This window comes from Rhincodon typus, chromosome 42 (assembly GCF_021869965.1).
Source record: "Rhincodon typus isolate 14 chromosome 42, sRhiTyp1.1, whole genome shotgun sequence".
In the NCBI taxonomy this organism is placed as follows: Eukaryota; Metazoa; Chordata; class Chondrichthyes; order Orectolobiformes; family Rhincodontidae; genus Rhincodon; species Rhincodon typus.
In genome coordinates, this window is record NC_063373.1 from 9,315,967 (window position 1) to 9,329,288 (window position 13,322).

At 40.1% G+C, this 13,322-nt stretch overlaps 1 protein-coding gene across 1 annotated transcript; it reads left to right on the forward strand.

Annotated features, from left to right (window-relative positions):
• Nucleotides 1–10,914: 10,914 nt before the first annotated feature.
• LOC125487587 (probable G-protein coupled receptor 139) lies at nt 10,915–11,739 on the forward strand. Its single transcript, XM_048619401.1, has one exon. It carries the CDS (start codon nt 10,915–10,917, stop codon nt 11,737–11,739), a length of 825 nt encoding a protein of 274 aa, XP_048475358.1.
• Nucleotides 11,740–13,322: the final 1,583 nt, after the last annotated feature.

Below are 13,322 nucleotides of genomic sequence, written 5' to 3' on the forward strand. Positions count from 1 at the left end.
TGAGTGATCAGTTGTCAGCGACAAAGATCTTCTGCCTGCAAACAACTGTATGATTGGTTTTCAATAGCTGAACTTCTTGGGGCTCTGAACAAGACACAGAGAGGATACAGGATATCCACTAGCTCTGGAGATCTCAGTTCTCTGCAGCAAAACCCACTTTAAGCCTAAAGAAAACCAGTTTATTTTTCCTTCAGCACAGTTGCAGTAAGCTATGATTTTTCACTGACCTGTCAGCAATCTTTTTAGAAGTAAAATAGCCACCCTCTGTCTCTTCTAAACCAGTGGAAGCAGCCAGAGAAGGAAGGCAGAGAAACAATGTTCTTACTATTACAAGAAACACAAGCATATTCTCAGTAAAGCTTGTGAACAGTAATCACTGAACTGCCTTTCTCTCCTTCCCTCAGACCATAATATCCACATTTTATTTTCTCTGTCTGTGTCTGTGTGAATGTCTGTGTGTATAGTGGAGCTTATATGGGAATTAGAGTTTTAATTAGCAAAGTTATACGCCAATGGTTCATAACTTTATCTGCAGCTAGAGACAAATAACTTATCTAAGTTTTGTTAAGTACAAAAGCATAGTTTATATGTTTGGTCAACCTAAACTTACAACAGAGATAAACTGTGCAATTTTTGCTCACTTTCTAAAAAAAACTATAACGTTCGTGATGATTTTGGGCATAGTGTTGTTTGATTTTCAGCACGTTACCTCAGCCAGGTGTGACATAAACCAAATGAGTTTTTACAACAGTCAGCAATGATTATATGCTCACCATTAGGGCAGATTTGTAATTTCATTCTTTTGCTGAATTCAAGTTTCACCATGTAGGATGTAAATTTATTGCTCTTTTACATTAAGCTGAAAATCTGGACTACTATCCCATTGACATTACAACTACCCCATCTCCATGTTGGTGAATTATTAAGCACACCTTCTGTCTGAAAGGCAGATTCCATTGCCTCAATCCAGTGTTGTTGTCAAAAAGAGTTTCATGTCACCACATCCACTTTGCATAGTGGTTGGAATAAGATGTATCATTAATCCTGAACATGTGCAAGCCAAAGTTAAATCCTGTTGATTCCGTACTATCTCTACTACTCCTGTTGATTCTGTAGTTTTAATATTGTTCCAGGAAACTCTTACTCTTTTGAACAAATACATTATCAACACACAAACAAAAAGTGCTGGAGAAACTCAGCAGATCCGGGAGCATCTGCGGAGAGAAAACAGAGTTAATACTGAGTTCAACCTTCTTCTTCAGAACAAAATACCTTATCAATGTGTTTTTATGTCTGTGTGAATACAGTAAGGATATGAAGAAACTGAAGCCAGAACGTTAAGAAAATGCTACTCGAAAGGGGACCCAGAGATTGGGCAAAAGTGCATTGATCACAAAAGTAAAGCAGTTGTACTCAAACCTTCAGTAGCAATGCTTAACCATGAGTAAAGCACTGTGTCCAATTCTAAGTTCCATGATTTATGCTGGTTATAAAGGCCTTTGAGAATGTGTGAATGAGACTAAAGGAATGATCTCCTTCTGTGACTTAAAAAGACTAGAGTAACCCAGTTTTGGTCCCCTAAAACAGAGAAGTAAAGGGGATGATTTGATAAAGGTGATCAAAATCATGGAGAATTTGGTAGAGTAAATGACAGAACAACAGTGCTTTGGGTGGTAGACAACACAAATAACATTGTCAAAAGAACCAAAATTGACCAGAGAAAACCATCATTTTGACAGTGAAGTGTTAGGATATGCAATGCACCACCTTTAACTGTAGTGAATTCAGGCACAATAGGAATTTTCAAAAGGGAGTGACGATCTGATGGCAGAGTGAGAAAATAAAAACACAACAGGATTAAAGGACAATAGCAAGTGAAGAGACTAATTGATTAGCACTTGTAAAGAGCCACTCTCAAGACCAAAAATATGCAGGTGTAGAGTAAGACCATGTGGCCCATCAAGTCTACTCTGGTAGTCAATGAGATCTTGGCTGATTCAATAATCCTCAACTCCACTTTCCTGCCTTTTCCCGTTAACCCTCGATTCCCTAACTGATTAAAAATCTGTCTATCTCAGCCTTGAATATAATTAATGACCCAGCCTCAACATCCTTTTGGAGAAAGAAATCCACATATTCACTACCCTCCAAGAGATTTACTTTTTCCTAACTTCTGTCTTAAATGGACGACCTCTTATTCTGAAATTATTCTCTCTTATACTGGATTGTCCCACAAAGGAAACAACCTCTCAGTATACACATTGTCAAGCCACCCAAGATACTTAATAACATCACCGCTCATTCATCTGAACTCAAATGAGTACAAATCCAAACTATTCAAACCCTCATTCACAGATCCCTTCATAACATAGATCGACCTTTACTCACTTGACTAGTTAATATCCTTCATGCACTCTTCTTGTCATCCTCACCACTTGTTTACCAAACTATTTTGTGTTACCTATCTAATTTATGTTAATCTATCATTCTATTACAATTAACAATGACAAACGATTATATATGTGCAGAGGCTCCTTAACGCAAAAAGAATTAAGTATTTTCCACCCAAATTGAGTGTAACATGTCCAAAGTCTGAAGCAAAACTGCTCCACATTTATATTGCTATATTTCACAGAGAATTTCAGAAATCACCAGTGAGTTCCAGCATGATTTGAAGTGCAGGTCATTCTGCAAGTGTTCAACTTTTCATCCTGTCCAATCTAATTGTGTCTGTTCTCCAGTACTGGGAATAAAGTTCAAATGGAAAATAATAGTGCATTTTTTCTCTCTTATTTGTTCTAATTAATATCAGAGTTGAAGTAGCTTAACTTGTTTGTTCAAAGGCAGTAAAGCATATTAATTGTGGTGCTGTCTAATTGTGTCTCAGGGGGATTTTAACATCAGGTATAATAATGCAAAGTTTCACAGTTGAGCAGAGTGCAAATAGGACACTGAACAGACATCCTGCCTCTCTCAGAAAATGCACCTTCCACCAAGTGGCCTTGTCTATGCCATTTACTACACTGCCCTTGCAGTTATCACACTTCCAGGTAAAATATTCAGCAAGTTATTCATTACAAGAGGATCTGTTTATCTCTATGTCCTCAGTAATATGGAGTCGATAATGTTGTAGGCAAAATGTGACCCACAATGTTGCCTGCACAACAGTGTCTTCTAGATCAACAATGTAAGATGAAGATTAAATTTTTTTCAGGTTATGATTTCTTGAAATTATCTTTAAGATATTTTTCATAATTGAAATTGGTGTGTGCAATTGTGTGCAGTTTTGGAATCCACATTATAGGAGGGATTTGATTACATTAGAGACAGTGCAGCGGACGTTTAGCAGGATGTTGCCTGGGCTGAAGAGCTTCAATTATGAAGAGAGATTGGACAGATTTTTGTTGTTTTTCTTCGAGCAGAAGAGACTGAGGGGGACATGATTGATATGTCTAAAACTGTGAGAGCTGTGTAGATAGGGCAGACAGGAAGGAACTTTTCCCGTTGTTGGAGGGATCAATGACTGGGGCATAGATATAAAGAAAGGGCCAGGAGTTTAGAAGAGATGTGATGAAAAATGTTATCAAACAGAGGGTGGTGAAAATATGGAATGCACTACCTGTAAGGATGATAGAAGCAGAAACCTTTATAACATTTAAGAAGTCTTTAGATGGGCACACAAGATGCTAAGGCATACAAGGCTCCTGGGCCAATAGCTGGAAAATAGGATTAAAATAAGTGGTTCTTTTTGATGCACAGACTCAATGGGCTGTTTTCTGTGCTTTAGATCTCTGTCACTTTATGGTGCAAAGCAAACAAAATGAACTCAATGACTGGGTCAGAACCAGATGTCACAATCCAAAGATATGGGGTAGACCACTTTTGACTGAGATGAGAAGAAATTTCTTCACCCAGAGAATGGTGAGTATGGAATTCTCTGCCACAGAAACAGTCGAGACCAAAGCATTCAACTTTTCCAAGATGGATAATTTTCTTAAAGCTAAAGGGAGTAAAGGCTACGGAGAGAAAGTGGGAACAGTGTACTGAGTTGGACGATCAGCCATGATCATAACGAATGGATGAGCAGGCTTCAAGGGCCAAATGGCCTGTTTCTGGTCCTATTTTCTTTGTTTCTGTGATAGTTCAGAGTTCACTCAAGAGCAGTTCAAAGGGCAACAAAACTGGAAGAAAGTGTGAGACATAGAGAGAAAAGCACCTTCTGTTCGGTAAGACTTCTATTAGCACATTCACAAACATCCATTCAAGCTACCACTGATGCTCAGTAGCAGCAGCATGTACCATCTACAAGATGCACTGCAGAAATCCACCAAAACTCTTCACACAACATTGTTTAAAACCACAGCCTCTATGTCTGCGAATACATGGGATCATCATCACCTACAAGTTCCTCTCCAAGACACTTACCATTCTGACTTGAAAATATGTCATGGTTCCTTCGGTGTAGTTGGGTCAAAATTCTGGAATCCCCTCCCTGATGATGATGTGGGTCTGTCTACAGCACATGGACTAAAGCAGTTCAAGAAAGCAATTCACCATTGCCTTTTAAAGGGCAACTATAAACAGGCAATAAAGGCTGAACCAGCCAGATTAGTTGAAAATCTACAAACTGTGCTTGATGTATCCACTGAGCTGGATTAGACTCAGGAAAAGTTCAGAGGCAGCACTATCTTGGAGAAATGTACTGCTTATGGACATCTGGAATTGTGTCTGTGAGTAAGTGCTGCAGTGTATTTCTGGAGGAGTGTAGCCTAGAGAATGGAAAATGAACTGCAGAATGAGTATCCACTGAGGCAATCCATGACAGAATAGTTTTTCAAGCCATTTAAAGGCCACATCACTGAAACTGAAGGATTATAAACCCTTGTAAAGTACAGTGATTAACTGGCCCTCAGTCACTGAAGAAGAGTCATACTGGACTCGAAACATAACTCTGTTCCACTCTCGACCAGATGCTGTCAGACCTGCTGAGTTTCTTCAGCAAGTCTGCTTTTGTCTCAGAGTCAGTAATATCTTGGGGTAACACATTATTGCCAAGAAATCAGAGAGACCTTTCTGATTATATTTGATATTTCTGGGGGTCACTGGACCATTGTTTATCTGTTACCTTGATCTGTCTCATATTAAGTTTGGGACGTTAGAACATATTTCAGAATTTGCTTACGTGGTCTAAACATATTTTTGTCAATAATCTTTTGCATATCTGTTTGTGCAAGTTTAAGTTGCCATAAACTGATTTTTCTTTTTGCTGTTGAGGAAACAATCCTGGCTGACATGTTACTAACACTGAAACAAGATGCCGTAGAAAACCTACATCATTGGCCATAACACAGCTTTGTTTAATTCAAACTTTATTATGATTCGTGAAGGAATGGGGTTAGAAAAGGATTGATACCTCCCTCACCCTCTGATGAAAGGTCTCAAGAACACTTCAAAATTCTAGATATTTTCACCTTCCATCTCCTGAAAGGTCTGTTCTATTTTCACAGACAGTGGGCATCAATGCCCAGCAAGCAGTGCCCATCCCTCAATGCTCTGGTGAAGTTGGTAGTCAGCTGTCTTTGTGAATTCCTGCAGTCAGCAGCAAGCAAAATCACCACAAGCTCTACTTTGCTATTTTGTGAATGTTTCCAGTAAATGGTCAAAACGGGGGTCCTATTAAACCAGCAGAGATATCACTGTGCTTCTAATTATCTCACTCACTTCCAATAATTGATTTGAGACCCTGTTTAATATGTGTTTCTTCAATTTCTGTTCCCCCTTCCTATTCCATATGAATTGGAGTCACTTCTTCCAGCTTTGAAGAACTGCGGAACATTTTAAAACTGCATGTGATACATATCAATGTCCTATGGAATGGTGTATTGCTTGAAATGCTGCAATGCTTTGATCTAGAGACATCCTACTGCTTGGTAGTTTGAGAATTTTGACCCAGTGGTGCTCAATTAATGCTGACATAGTTCCAAGTCAAGTTGGTGAGTGGCTTGGATAGGAACGTGCAGTTTGTGGTGTTCTCATGCAGATGTTATCCTTGTCCTTCTAGGTAGTGGTAATCACAGGCTTGGAACATGCTTCTGGACAAACCATGGTGTGCAACTGCAGTGCATCTTGAGGAAGATATACACTGAAGCCACGGTGCATTGGTGATGGAGGGCTAAATGTTCAAGGTGATAAATGGGAAGTGAATGAAGTGGGCTGCTTCGCCCTGGATGGTATCAAGCTTCTTCAGTGTTTTATTTTGAGTTGCACTCATCCAGGCAAATGTAGATTATTCCATCACATGCCTGCCTTGTGCTTTGTCAATTGTAGACAGGTTTTAGGAGTCAGGACGTGAGTTATATATTGCAGGATTCTTAACTTCTGACTTGCTCTGGTACTTAAATGGGTGGTCCAGTCCAGTTCTGGTCAAAGGTAACCTCCGGGGTGTTGACAGGGATTCAGTGATAGTAACAGAATTGAATGTCAATTTGCGATAGTAAAGTTCTCTCTTAGAACACATAGCAGTAAAACACAGAAACAGGGCCTTTGACCAGCCATGTCTGTGCCGACCACAATGCCATTCTAAACTAATCCTATCTGCCTGTGCATGGTCTGTATCCTTGCCTGTTCATATGTCTATCTAAATGCCTCTTAAATGTAGTTATCATATCTGCTATGTACACAAGACTCCAAATGTGACCTAACTAAAATCTTATACAGCTGCAACTTGACTTGCCAACATTTATACTCAATGCCCTGGCCAATGAAGGCAAGTGTGCCGTACGCCTTCTTTAACACCTTATCCACTTGTGTTGCCAATTTCAGAGAACTGTGGACTTGCACCCTAAAATCACTCTGTATGTCAATGCTGCTAATAGTCCTGCCATTTACTGTTAATTTCCTCTTGCATTTGACTTCCCAAAATGCATCATCTGTCATTTCTCTGCCTAACTTTCCAAATGATCTATATCCTGCTGTACCTTTGATAAACTTCCTCATTATTCCCAACTCCACCAATTTTAATATTGTCCACAAACTGACTAATCGGACCACTGACATTTTCATTCAAATTATCTAGATATAGACATATATAGAATCAACAGAGGTCCCAGCACTGATCTTTGAAGAGCACCACTGATCATAGATCTCCAGTCAGAAAAAAAAAACACTTCCACAACTACCCTTTGTCTTCATGACTAAGCAGTTTTGCATCCAAATTACCAATCCATTAGGGATCCCATGTGACTTGATCTCCTGAGCCAGCCTACCATGAGGAACCTTGTCAAAACAACATGTTGGCTATCCTCCAGTCTTCAGAGACCCCACCTGTGGCTAAACAGGATACAAAGATCTCTGTCAAGGCCCCAGCAATCTCCTCCCTTGCCTTCCTCATTATCTTGGAATAGATCCCAAAGATCCTGGGGACTTTCCTACCTTAATTTTTCTCAAGATACCCAACACCACCTCCTTTTTAACATTGGCATGGCCTAGAAAATCAATATAGCTTCCCCTAGCCTTACTACCATTTGCGTTCATCTTTTCTCTTGCTAGAGATGTCCATTATCTTGCAGTTGTGTGGTGAAAATGTTACTTATCACTCATAGGTCTGTGATGAGGTGTTGTCAAGTCTTTCTGCATATGGGTACTGACAGGTTTAGTGTATAAGCAGTTGCTGAATGGTTCTGTGCACATCCACTCTCTGACCTTATGATGAAGGGAAGGTCATTGATGAAGCAGCTGAAGATGGTTGTCAAATAACTCCATAAAGGCTGGTATCCCGTTGCCAAGTCACCCTTTATTTTCAGATGAAGAGTCCTTGACTCTAGTCCTACCTCTTCAGCGTCAGCTCTCAGAGCGCCAGAATCTCTGATACTCCTCTTTTTATCTGTCAGGCAGGGCTCCCTGATTGGACAGCTGACTTCATTATAATCACTACAGGTTGGGTCCAGGATATTACTCAAGGAAATGCAGGAATTTCCTGCAGCTGAGACTTTTGACTTCCAGCCGTTTCAAAAGTCTTCCTTTGTGCCAGGCACGGCTGCGACAAACAGACAGCTTTCCCCCGATTCCCATTGACAGCAGTTTTATGGTAGCTCCTTAATGCCAGACTTGTCTAAATGACAAGGGCAGTCTGCATTACTTCACCTCTGGAATTCAGCCCCTTTCTGCATGTTTGAACCAAGACTGCAATAGATCTGGAGTTCAGTGACCCTGGCAGTGAGCAGTCGCTGAGAATGTCACTTCAGAGATGACTGACAGTCAGCCAATGAGGCAGTAATTGGCTCATTCGGTTTTCACTGTTTTTTATGTAAGTGACAACCCTGGGCAATTTTTCATATGGTCAGATGGACATTGGTACTGTAGCCGTACTGAAATCAGTTTTGCCAGGGCCGCAGCTAGCTCTGAAGCACAAGTCTTCCACACTGTTGTCAGAATGTGATCAGGGCACATTGCATTTGTAGTATCCTGTGCCCATATATGTAGGCTGAAATGTGTTATACTACACAGTCAGAAACCTGGCAAAAAAAAAAGTCCAATGAGTCATACAGTCATACATGATAGGAGAGGCCCTTCAGTCCATCAAGTCTGTGCCAAGCTATCTACACCAATACCACTTCCCAGCATTGACCCGTAGCCTTAAATGTTATGACATTTTAAGTTCCCATTCAAAATGTTTTTAAAGGTTTCCTGTTCATTCTACCTGTCAGGCAGTTTGTAGTTTGAATGCTGAAATCAGAATTTGAACAGTTGTAATGACCATCATGTCACTGTGAAGGTAGGTTGAGGCTCAAAGGTCAAAATGCAGGTCCAGCAGAAAGCTATATGTACCGGTAGTGCAGGAGAATCATGGCTGTAATGACAAGACAGAATAGCCTGGACAACTGTCAATAGGAATGATTGATCAAGACAATTTGACCACCCAAGTTTGTCTACCTTTAAAATTACCAAATAACTGAATTGTACATATAAATTTACAGATACTTATATCTGTATTATTAAACTGTTATCAATTTGCATGCCACAGGATTTAGTTTAATTAAAGTGTTGCTCAAAATGTAAGTGTACATGAATTCAATGAAATGCAAAGTAGATTTTGAAACCATGTAGTCATGACGTGCCATTGCTTAATTTTGTACACTATTCCATTTTGTTGATTAAATGATTAATTGCTAACCTCTTGATGACAGTTACACTAGTTGAACAAATTAATAAATCAATCAACAAAAGGAGAATGAAATAGCCTGCAACATTTGCACGCTGCAAGCTCCTAGAAATAGCACTGTTCTAATTGCCGTTAACAAGCCCCTTGAAATGTGGCAATAACTTGACTCCCCAAATCCTGCTCACAATCTGTAAGGTACATGTCAGGAGTGTGATGGAATACTCCTCACTTGCCTGGATGAGTGCAGCTCCAACAACACTCAAGAAGCTTGATACCATCTAGGAGAAAATAGCCCAATTTATTGGCACTACATCCACAAACATCCACTCCTTCCACCACCAACAGTCAGTAGCAATAATGTGTACTATCTTAAAGATGTATTGCAGAAATTCGCCAAAAATTCTTAGACATCAAATTCCAAACCCGTGACTATTACCATCTATGTGGACAAGGGCAGCTGATAAATGGAACATAACCACCTGCAAGGTCCTCTCAAAGCCACTCACCATCCTACCTTGGAAATAAACTGCTTTTCCTTCAGTGTCGTTGGGTCAAAATCCTGGAATTCCCTCCCTAATGTCAGTGTGGGCCTACCTACAGAACATGGATGGCAGCAGTTTAAGAAGGTAGTGCACCTCTACCTTCTCAAGGGCAACTGGGGATGGGCATTACATTTTGGTCCTGTCAGCGATGTCAAAATCCTATGAATGAATAAAAAGAGGCAAAATGTGTTAGTGTCTTTGCACATTCTAAGGTGCCTCAGTACGACATCACCATGTAGCAATGCCGTGGACGCTTGAATTTCTGATTTCAAAAAATTAAAATAATTATTTGCAAACCTCATGCTTTGACATATACCATTTGAATGTAATACTAAATCAATATTTGATTTCAGAAATTTATTAAATATTAACTACCCTCAAAGAGCTGACTAATTAAGTTAAATTGAATGAAAGGGTATCGGTGACAATTAGAAACAACGAAGGAAGTGATATTTTGGACTACTGGACAGGCAAGGTTACCTGATAGCAATTGAACTTCATAGAATCATAGAATCCCTACAGTGTGGAAACAGGCCCTTTGGCCCAACAAGTCCACACCGACCATTGGAGCATCCCACCCAGATCCATCCCCCTATAACCCACACACCACTGCACATTACAGGCAATTTAGCATGGCCAATCCAACCTAGCCTGCACATGTCTGGACTGGAAACTTAAAGGAAGCAGTGAGATATTAAAATCTCCAACTTGTTTTCAAATATTATTAGTGATTTAATCCCCTCATATACTCCCATATGTTACTGGGTTTTCACTTTTGCTGCCCCTGAAAGCTTTCTTTCATATTTTGCTCCAACCCTGTTATTCTCCTTCTTCTCATCAAGATTGTGTGACATTACTTAGTTGTTTTCTTTTCTGTCTATGCCTATCTAAAACAATTTGCCATACAAAGGTTAACTTCAATAATTTTGCTTCCCATGGGTCTCAATTGTAAGTGTTATTGATGATAATATTAGTTTTCACTCATCTGAGGCTTCTGAATTAACCAAGTTTACTGAATGATAAGACAGAATTCTGTCACTTCAAGTATCACAATTGCAACTGTGTAAAAGTGCAATCAATGTAATATGGCTCATTGGAGTTTACTCACTATTTTCTTCCTCTATCTGCCGCGCAGCTAGTTTACTGGCGATTATAATCCTGTCCCGAGGAAGGTGTGGTCTGTCGAGATGCATCACATGGTATCTGGTCTCCATGGCGGTGACAGATCTCCTGGTCATCATCACTGCTGTGCTGTTAAACCGAATTCCCGGTATTTATTTCCCAAGTAGTTTCCTGTCAATAACTCCTGTATGCAGTCTCATGATTTCTTTAATCTATGCATCCAGGGACTGTTCTGTCTGGTTAACAGTTGTCTTCACTGTTGATCGATTTGTGGTCATTTGTTGTCCGAGGCTGAAAAGAAAATATTGCACTGAGAAAATGGCAATCATAATAATAGGAACGGTTTGTACGGCAGGATGTTTAAAGAGTATTCCCTGGTACTTTCTACATGAACCCATTTATATCATGAACAATATCCCATGGCATTGCAAAATGAAGGAAATATTTTACACTTCACCAGTATGGGGAGCTTTCCTATGGATTGACTGCATTGTAACCCCATGTCTGCCATTCTTTCTGATCATTCTTCTTAATGCCCTGACCGTCAGATTTATTCTAGCAGCCAACAGAAATCACAGGAGACTCCGAGCCCAGATCATTAGAGAGAATCAGAATGACACAGAACTGGAGAACCGGCGGAAGTCCATCATTTTGCTCTTTGCTGTCTCTGGCAGTTTCATACTGCTGTGGATGACGTATGTGGTATACTACTTCCACAGACTCCTTTTTCCCCATTATCTTATCAATGGCTTCAGTGATCCACAATTCATCCTGCAAGAAAGTGCCAACATGCTCCAACTGTTGAGTTGCTGCACCAACACATTCATCTATGTGGTAACTCAGAGCAAATTCAGACAGGAGTTAAAGAACATGGTGGAATATCCACTAAATCTATTGCCTAAATTAAGTAGATAGTGGATGTAAAAATTGTGCATTCATTCTTCATCAATAGAAATGCCTAGGGACTGCCTCAGAGATTGGCAACTTTGGTACTTATGACATGCAAATTCAATAATAGTTTTCATTTATTTCGGCTGGTGTCAGAAAGAATAATTTCTGCTGATTTGTTGGAAAACATTTAGCCATTGCTTTTGTAGGACGGGAAAGAGAAAATATCTTGATAACATTATCTAGTCCTGATGTGGTCCCACACCATTTGTTGGGTCTCTCTCTGTGTCTTCACAATGAACAGATATGATCAATTATTGTGGATCTTCTAATATTACTGCCAGCTGGTGGTAATTCTGCATGAGCTGAATCCCAGAATGAAACTAGGCTTCACAGGCAGAGACAGTAGGAACTGCTGATGCTGGAGTCTGAGATAACAAGAAGTGGAGCTGGATGAACACAGCAGGCCAGGCAGCATCAGAGGAGCAGGAAAGCTGACATTCCAGATCTGGACCCTTCTTCAGAAAAAGAGTCTGGAGACTTCTGAGGAAGGGTCCAGACCCAAAACATCAGCTTTCCTGCTCCTCTGATGGTGCCTGGCCTGCTGTGTTCATCCAGTTCCACACCTTGTTATCTTTAGGCTTCACAGGCCTTGTGGCTCCTTTTCCCAATTGGTTAACAGGGGAATTGATCACACCATCGTCATAAAGTCTGGTGAAGTCCTTTGACAAAGAACTATGATATATTACACATAAGAAGAAATAAACAAACACAGCAGTATGACTATAGATGTCAATTAGAAAGATATCAAAACTAACATTTAAATGAAGTTTCAACTTGTTTCTCATCATTATTCATCATGGAGATTCACACCCATTGAACTATCCTCCCATTCCAAATTTTCTTTTCTTTGCCTTGAACTGTTGAAAACATTTTTAAATGATTCCTTTCTGAGTCTATTGCCATGAAAAACACTGAAATATAGAAAATAAGAGCATGGGTAGACCATTTGGCCCTTTAAGCTTTCTCTGTGTTTCTAATAACCATAGCTTAAGTGAATCTAGCTCAAACCAATCCAGTCTCTTTTCATACGCCATTCCTGCCATCCTCAGAATCAGCCCAGTTAACATTTATAGCACTCACTCTATAGTTAGAACACCTTACCAAATGAAGAGTCCAAAAGTGTCCAAAAGAGTCCACAATACTCCAAGCATGTTCTCACTAAGGCCCTGTACAATTGCAGCAAGCCATCCCTTGCTCTTTTACTTGAACCCTCTCACTACAAAGGTCAACATCCAACTTGACTTCTGCAATGTTAGCTGCTTCTTCACCTACAGCTTACTTTCAGTGACTGGTGTCCAAGGTACTAAGATCTCCTTGCACCTCCCTATTTCTCAATCTATTGCCACCCATAGGAACCTCTCACAATTCTCAGTGCCAATAGAAGAGTTTCTTCTGAACTCTCCTGATTTGGAAGCTCCACAGGTGAGAAATTACTTTGAGATAACAAGGTGTAGAGCTGGATGAACACAGCAGGCCAAGCAGCATCAGAGGAGCAGGAAAGCTGACGTTTCGGGCCTAGACCCTTCTTCAGAAATGGGGGAGGGGAA